Source organism: Melanotaenia boesemani, chromosome 20 (genome assembly GCF_017639745.1).
Source record: "Melanotaenia boesemani isolate fMelBoe1 chromosome 20, fMelBoe1.pri, whole genome shotgun sequence".
NCBI classification, from domain to species: domain Eukaryota; kingdom Metazoa; phylum Chordata; class Actinopteri; order Atheriniformes; family Melanotaeniidae; genus Melanotaenia; species Melanotaenia boesemani.
In genome coordinates, this window is record NC_055701.1 from 434,949 (window position 1) to 444,015 (window position 9,067).

Sequence of the window (9,067 nt, forward strand, 5' to 3'; positions counted from 1 at the left end):
CACTGCAATCAGTTAATTAACTCAAAACACCTTCAAAGGCCTTTAAATGGTCTCTGTCTAGTTATTTTGAAATGAAGCAATTTTTTCACGATATTCTATGACGAGCAACACAGTATCTACACATAAGAAACACACAGGGTTGCTGCCTTCTCACTTGACGCTGAGAAGGCGTTTGATCGGGTAGAATGGGGTTTTTTACTGAATGTCTTAGAAAAATTTGGTTTTGGGAAAGAATTCCTCAAATGGGTTAAGGCAATCTATGAAAAACCACGTGCGGCTGTTGTTACAAATGGGTTGATTTCCCCTTATTTTAGACTGTTTAGGGGTACAAAACAAGGGGATTCTCTGTCTCCGCTTTTGTTTACACTGGTCATTGAGCCATTAGCAATGGCGTTAAGGATGGATAGAAGGATCAAGGGGGTGGAGGCAGGTGGGAGAGAACACAAACTTTTTCTTTATACAGATGATATTCTTTTTTTTTTGGTTTCAGATCCAGCATCCTCTACCCAGGTTCTTCCCAAATCTCTGGTTATAAGGTCAATTGGCACAAATCAGAGGCCATGGCTGTATCTAAAGTATGTCATCCGGCTATGGCCAGTGCTGGTCATTCTGGTATGAAGTATTTAGGTGGTAAATTGTGGGCCAATATATTGGATATAATGCACATTAATATGACTCCCCTCCTCATTAAGATAAAGCACAGCCTGGAGAAATTGAAAACACTTAATTTAACATTATGGGGAAAGATTACCACTATTAAAATGGTAATTGCGCCACAGTTTAATTACTTGTCTATGATGCTTCCGATATCAATAACTGGAGAATGTTTCTCTCAATACAACCAAATGGTTAAGGATTATCTATGGAATGGGAAAAAGCCAAGGATAAACTTACAAAAACTGTATGTAACAAGAAGAGATGGTGGGCTGTCGCTACCAAATGTTGAGCTTTACAACGTTGCCTTTGAATGACAAAAAAAAGAAACATACAGAATAAACCAGGAAATAAAAGAAATCAGAGTATTTATACACGAGGACAACACAGAATAAGACTATAAAACTGTAAACGTCCTTTGTGCTACATTTCAGTAAAGTTCATCAACACGGACACGTCAGCACATTAAAACATGAACACGGATGCAAGTCCTACGTGGAGCCTCCGTACTCGTGGAACAACATGAAAAACACGCATCTGTTTAACTGATTAACTTTCCTCCAGGTGGAGACTTGCTCACTCATGAAGCAGAAAACATACACAGCATTAGCTAAACAGGCTAACCAAAGATATGCTGGTGGACAAATAACAACTTTAAAGCCAATATTTGTGTGGAAACATTTGGAGAATAGTAAATTTGAAAGGTTGCATTCTTGGGTTTTACAGTTTCACAACAATTCAACCAACTGAAACTTAGCTAGCTAGCATTTCTCAGTAGCTCCTGTTAGCAAACTAATGAGGGCTACGCTAACAGACTAAAGTCAACTGCTACGCTACATCTGATTACTAGGAAAACAAAGTTGCATTAAAGACGTTTCAGGCTCATATTTATTGTTCCTGTTGGAAATTTAACCTAAAGACAGAAAAACTTTCAACCTTAATACATCAAGTCACAATCTAAATCAAGCAGCATCCCATCAGGCCGTTTTATTCCCAGGTGCACAGTGGTTGTTCCTGTTTTTGAAGGTGATGAACAACATGGTGGAACTTCAGTGTTACAGTGGAGAGGGGGTGGTATGTGCAGGGTTAAATTCTAATATTACCACACAGGGACATCTGTAATGTTCTTTCATCTCAGCCAGCTGAAGCTTCCGTGGTTCGGCCTGGGTCCAACTCTCCACCATGAAGACCTCTGTAAACCAACACCTGCGGCTCAGTTGGAGTGGTCCATGTCGTTAATGACCAGCTCTCTGTTCAGGTATGTGGCCCAGTACACGAGGTTGAAGCTCCCAAACAGAACCGGGAACATGATGCGGGAGATCCGGTCGATCTTGCTCACACTGTTGAAGGTCTTCTTGTTCTGCTCGGGCTTCGTCTCCGCCGGGCTTTTAATGGGCTCATTCAGGGCACACTTAGAGATGGTGGGCAGTGTGGAGTCTTTGGTGATGTTGGGAGCATAGTTTGCCACGGCAACAGCGTAGGCGTTGTTTTTCTTCATGACGGCAGCTTCCTTTTTCTGCAGTGATAGAACACAGAGTTAGAGACCTTCTGGAATCTCACAGTGGTCAGATTCCACATTTCGTTTATAAACGAGATAAACAACAACAACCGGTTTCTCCTTGTTAATCCAGCTGTTAACAGTTGATGCTGGGAATGATGCTGGGAATGATACTGGGAATGATACTGGAATAATGGGAATGATCTTTGCATCTGATGTACAACTTTTACTAAATAACTGAGTTGAGAGAATTGAGTTCAAAGGCCTTCAACCAAACTTTACGCCTCATGAGGATTTTCCTACAGTATGAAGTTTAGGAGTCATGTGTTGATCATTGTGTCTGATTTTATCTGGAGCGTCAGTGTGATGGCAGCTGTTTGGTTTGTGTGGCCTCCTGCCGTCTCATGCCTGAGGATCATGGAGTATTTTAAGAGATCGCTTGTCATCGTACATCAGCTGGAAGCAGGGACAGTCACCGTCCTGATGAGGATGGTGACCAATAAGGGGACATATTTTATGTCTCATTTGCTATAAAAAGCATCATCTGTCTTACTCATCAGACTGAGCTGGAGGTTCTCGCCCTGCTTCTCTTCACATTCTGGTACATATTCTACCAGAACCCAGCTGGCTTTCACTGAATGAGCCAGTTTATCTGGATCTTCAGATGCAGTCCTGTTCGGAGACACTGTCCACTAACATGATGACCCCGCCATCCCCATCTGAGGCAATCACCTTGTCGTTGACGACACTCTTTCCATCCCAGGCCCAGCCTCGCTTGGTGAAGTAGTTGACGGTGGCGAACTCGATCAGAGCAGAGAAGACGAAGGCGTAGCAGACAGCAATGAACCAATCCATAGCAGTCGCATACGCCACCTTGGGCAGGGAATTACGAGCACTGATACTCAGCGTTGTCATGGTGAGGACTGTAGTAACACCTGGAAAGATAGAAAAATGGCCGAGTCCACAGATTAACAGTTGAATCTAGTGTCCATGTTCGCTCTCTGGGGTCTGATCAGGTTCTGCTTTAGGGGTAAAGAGAACCTGATCTAGGACCTCATTTCTAAAGCTCCTTTATAAAAACCTCCACGGCTACTCTGATCTGCCGTACACACAAAATCTGGAGAAACTGCAACGCCAACGGTCCAGAATAAACCAGAGACGATGTGAAACCTGAGACATTTGTTCAGAATCAGATATTACTTTTCACACCACGTTAGATATTAGAGCTGTTTGCAGACATGAATAAAGACGTATGTTTGATATTAATACTCCTAAGAGCGGATGCTCACACACCAAAAACATCAGGGTGACCAGAGAAGCAGATGTTTGTTATGAACCAGACGCTCAACCACTAAAACATGTTCTGTCATTGTGGAACAAAACAGTCTGCTGCCAGCAGGTTCCACACACATTAGTAATAATTACTATTAAATAACATGGTCGCCATGGAAACCTGCTGTCAGTCAGGCTACAGTCAGGGTGTTTCCACCTGTAGCTGTTCAGAACATTGATGGTTGCATATAAAACGACTCCCCTTAAGACATACCCCCCCCTGGACCAAATAGCCAGCTCTCGGTACCACAGCAGAGCCTCAAACATCGTCAAGGACCCATTCCACCCTAACTACCACTTGTTCAACCTGCTGCCCTCTGGTAGGCGCTACAGAGCTCACGAAGCCCGTACAAACAGACTCAGGGACAGCTTTTTCCCCAGAGCCATCAGTGCCCTGAACTCCCATGAACAAACCAAACAATAAGGAGAACACACTCAACAAGACGAATCATCACACACATGTGCAATATACTGCAACAAGTATTATACCACTGTGAAACTTGAACCTTGTTGTGCAATACTATACTTCTAAGTGCAATACATTCAAATTGTAAATATATGTATATATCTGTTTTTAGTACTTACCATATTTTTATTCTACTTTAAGTATTTTATTTCTATTTATTTCCTTTTTATTCTGGTGTAAATACCATATGGAGTAGCACCCCCTAATCTCGTTGTATGCTCTGGTTTACAATGACAATAAAGGCTTTCTGATTCTGATTCTGATTCTGATCTGGATCTGCTGGACCATATGGAGCCAGACTCTGGAAGGAGCGGGTTTTCAGAGACCAGCAAGACTTCCTGCCTGGCTCAAGAACCAGTTCTGACTGCTGTGTGCTGTGATGTTGGACCTCTATGATGGTCTCAGAGCTCTGTGATGGTCTGGGACCCCTGACCTTTATAGCCACCTTGTGGCGGGGCAAGGCGCTCCCTCACCTGCTCCAACTTAAGAATTGACTCTGATTTATGAATGGAAACCGGCGTGGGACGTGTGTGCCGACGCTATTAGAAATCCAGACGTTTTTGCACCGTATTTCCTGTTTTCCTGCGTACACCACCTACACACAGTTTTAGACATGAGGCTCCCAGTGTCCATGTTCCGGTTTTAAGAGACTCACCAAACACAGTTCTGGCCGGCACCGACTCCCGGTTGAGCCAAAATGAGACCTGGGAGAGGATGACCGTCATGATGCAGGGCAGGTAGGTCTGGATGACGAAGTAGCCGATCTTCCTCTTCAGATGGAAGTGAGCCGTCATGACAGTGTATTCACCTGAGAGCGACAGGAACACGCATGTCAGGTTTGCATAAAACAGTTTTCATAGATAGATAGATAGATAGATAGATACTTTATTGATCCCGAGGGAAATTCAAGCATCCAGTAGCATATACATACATTAAAGGTTAGTACTTGACATTAGGGGTTAGTACTTAAGCATAACTAGACTAATTTAAAATTAAATAGAGGCAACGGTAGATAAAGAAGACCATTATTATGGTCTATGTACATATATACTGTACAGGTGATCAAGTATGTACATATGTTGACGGTGGTAGCCAAACAAGGTGCATGAGTGAAAAAGTGCAGGATGTGCAAAAACTGCTGAGACAGTGTTAACAGAATGGGATAAGAGCAAATGTGCTTCCAAATGAGAAAAAGGCACATGTCCATAAAAACTATTCAGACTATGGTTGTGGTTGTGACCCCTGCGCCCTCAGCGAGATGTTGTACAGCCGGATGGCCCGGGGTACGAAAGAGTTTTTGAGTCTGTTGGTGGAGCAGGTCAGGGACAGTAGTCTGGGGCTGAACACACTCCTCTGCCTGCTCAGAGTTCTATGCAGAGGGTGAGAGGAGGAGTCCAGGATGGTCAGGATCTTGTCCAAGGTCCTTTTTTCTGCCACTGAGACCAAAGAGTCCAGCTCTGTGCCCACCACAGATCCTGCCCTTCGGATCACTCTATCCAGCCGTGCTGCGTCCCTTTTCTTTATGCTGCCTCCCCAACACACCACAGCATAGAAAAGGACACTGGCCACCACAGTCTGGTAGAACATCAGCAGCAGTTTCTTGCAGATGTTGAAGGACCTCAGCCTCCTTAGAAAGTACAGACGGCTCTGTCCTTTCTTGTGGATGGCGTTGATGGTCTCTGACCAGTCCAGTCTGTCATCAAGCTGCAGTCCCAGGTACTTATATGAACTGACCGACTCCACCTCCACACCCTCTATGGAGACGGGCCTCAGGTCTGATCTGTTCCTCCTGAAGTCCACCACCAGCTCCTTGGTTTTGGAAGTGTTCAGCTTCAGGTGGTTCGCCCTGCACCAGCCAACAAAGTCTTCCACCAAACTCCTGTACTCCTCCTCCTGTCCATCCTTAATACATCCAACTATGGCAGTGTCGTCTGAGTACTTCTGCATGTGGCAGAGCTCAGACTCATACTGGAAGTCTGATGTGTAGATTGTGAACAGGACAGGGGAGAGCACAGTGCCCTGTGGTGCTCCGGTGCTGCTGACCACAGTGTCAGATGTGCAGCCACCCAGCCTAACGTACTGTGGTCTCTCTGAGAGGTAGTCCACAATCCAGGAGACCAGATGTGAGTCCGCTCCCATGTTATGCAGCTTGTCTCTCAGAAGAGTGGGCTGGATGGTGTTGAAGGCGCTGGAGAAGTCGAAGAACATGACCCTCACAGCGCCGCTGCCACTGTCCAAGTGAGTGTGTGCCCGGTGAAGGAGGTACAGGATGGCGTCATCCACCCCCACCTTTGCCTGGTAGGCAAACTGCAGGGGGTCCTGGGCGTGTTGAACCTGGGGTCTGAGGTGGTGGAGCATCAGCCGTTCCAGGGTCTTCATCACATGTGATGTTAGAGCCACCGGCCTGAAGTCTTCTGGTTGACTCGCGTGTGGCTTCTTGGGGACTGGGACGAGACAGGATGTCTTCCACAGGGTTGGAACTTTCCCCAGACTGATGCTCATGTTGAAGACCCGCTGGAGGGGATCCCCCAGCTCAGCAGCACAGGCCTTGAGTAATCTCGGGCACACCTTGTCCGGACCTGCTGCCTTACCAGGGCGAAGCCGCTTCATCTCTCTGCTGACTTGCTGACCCGTGATGGTGATGGGTGCTGTGGCGCTGCCTGTGTCCTCCTGCTGGCTGATGATGATAGGTGGTGGGCGGGTTGGGAGAGAGGGGGCGTTGTTGAAGAACTGGTTGAACTGATTTGCTCTCTCTGTGTCCCCTTCTGCTGTGCTGCGGTTCTTCTTGCAGCCTGTGATGGTCTTCATCCCTTCCCAGACCTCCCTCATGTTGTTCTGCTGCAGCTTCTGCTCCACCTTCCTGCTGTAGGACTCCTTGGCCTCCCGCAGGCGAATCTTGAGCTCCCTCTGTACCTGCTTCATCTCCTCCCTGTTTCCATCTTTGAACGCCCTCTTCTTTCTGTTGAGGACCTCCTTGATGTCGCTGGTAATCCAGGGCTTGTTGTTGGGGAAACAGCGCACAGTCTTAATAGGGAGAACAGTATCCCTGCAGAAGTTCACATAGTCTGTGAAACAGTGAGTAACCCCCTCAATGTCCTCACTGTGTGGCTCAATGAGTACATTCCAATCTGTGGAGTTGAAACAGTCCCTCAGAGCCTCCTCTGCCTCAGGGGTCCACTTCCTGAAGGAGCGGGTGGTTGTAGGCTGCCTCTGTACTTTTGGCTTGTACTGAGACTGGAGATAGACCAAGTTGTGGTCGGACTTTCCCAGTGGGGAGAGGGGTATGGCGGTGTATGCATCCTTAGTGTTTGCATACAGGAGGTCTATTGTCCGGTTCTGCCTGGTGGGGCAGTTTACAAACTGATAAAAGTCCTGCAATGTATTGTCCAGTGTGACATGGTTAAAGTCCCCAGATATTAGGACGAACGCGTCTGGATGTTGTGTTTGCAGCCTGGCAACGACGGATTGAATGACGTCACACGCGGTGTCAGCGTGTGCCCGTGGAGGAACGTAAACAACAATGGCGATGGTGTGGGAGAACTCCCGTGGCATGTAGTATGGTCGGAGACTCACCGCTAAAAGCTCCGTGTCCTGGTTGCAGACAGTCTCCTTCACCGTAACATGCCCAGGGTGGCACCATCTGTTGTTCACATACAGTGCGAGTCCCCCTCCTTTCCTCTTGCCACTGAGCTTACAGTCCCGGTCCGCTCTCACCAGGTAAAATCCAGGTAGTTCCACGGTGGTATCGGGCGTGCTGCTGCTCAGCCATGTTTCAGAGAAACACACTAAACTGCACTCTCTGTAGGTCCTCTGGGTCTTAACGAGGGCGGCCAGCTCGTCGATCTTGTTTGACACAGAGTTTACGTTCCCCATAACTATCGAAGGAACTGCGGGCTTGTATTTCCACCGCTTTGCCTGTAGCTTGGCCTTTAGCTTCGCTCCAGCTCGGCAGCCGCGATACGGGCGGCGCAGCTCTGCAGGTATGGGGTGAACAATGCCGGCTCGCCCTATTGTCCATAGTTCGAGTAGCTTCTCCTTAGAATAAACAAGGATTCTACTACAACTTTGCCTCTCCAAATACTCCATATCCTTAGGATATAATATAAATACACAGCAGACGCGTGTAGAAAGAAAAGGAAAGGGTAGAAAAGTGCAAAAAACACTTAAATAAGGAGAAAGAAGACGGAGCTACTGGCGAGGCCGCCGACTTCCGTCAGCGCCATTTTAACATGTATGATGATATCATCATGAGATGCTGATTTATTGACCAGTTCCTGATAAAAGCATCTAATATTCAGCAGGTATCTCAGCTGATGCTTTAGGCTCAGCTGTCATCGTGTGTTTATAACATGTCTGAATTTTAGCTTCTAGAAGCACAGCTGTTTTCCTGTGACCTTCCCTCTCCATCCTCCTCCTGGCTGGGAATAAAAATACTTCAGACTTGATGGCAGGCAGTGCAGATAAAAGAGAAAAGACGGGAGAGGCTCTGGAGGCGAAGATGGAGGAGACTTATTTTACCACTTCGAGGACGACCTGGAGATCTGAAGGGAAGAACAGTGTTTCCCTCCTTCAAACGAAGCTTCTGGGGAACCTTGAACTGCATCTAGCAGTAAACACACAACCTGACCTCATCTTTTATCTGACTGCTGCATCACCGCCAGCATCATCACCTTCATCACCGCCTGCACCACCAGCATCATCACCAGCATCACCGCCTGCATCATCACCTTCATCACCGCCTGCATCACCACCAGAATCATCACCAGCATCATCACCTTCATCACCGCCAGCATCATCACCAGCATCATCGCCTTCATCACCACCAGCGTCATCACCAGCATCATCGCCAGCATCTTCACCTTCATCACCGCCTGCATCACCGCCAGTATCATCACCTTCATCACCGCCTGCATTACCACCATCATCACCGCCAGCATTACCACCTTCACCACCGCCTGCATTACCACCTTCATCACCGCCTGCATCACCACCAGCATCATCATCGTCTGCATCATCACCTTCATCACTGCCTGCATCACCGTTAGCATCACCACCATCATCACCACCAGCATCATCATAGTCTGCATCATTACCTTCATCACCGCCAGCATCACTGC

At 47.1% G+C, this 9,067-nt stretch overlaps 1 protein-coding gene across 1 annotated transcript in view; it reads right to left on the bottom strand.

Annotated features, from left to right (window-relative positions):
• Window positions 1-565: 565 nt before the first annotated feature.
• gabra2a (gamma-aminobutyric acid type A receptor subunit alpha2a) overlaps window positions 566-9,067 on the bottom strand; it is a 41,346-nt gene continuing 32,844 nt past the window's right edge. Inside the window, exons 7-9 of the mRNA XM_041972342.1 lie at window positions 4,606-4,758; window positions 2,885-3,087; window positions 566-2,170 (exon numbers count right to left, since the gene is read on the bottom strand). Of these exons, the coding sequence (XP_041828276.1) occupies window positions 1,868-2,170; window positions 2,885-3,087; window positions 4,606-4,758 (659 nt within the window). The 3' untranslated portion in view covers window positions 566-1,867. The remainder of the gene's footprint in view (window positions 2,171-2,884; window positions 3,088-4,605; window positions 4,759-9,067) is intronic.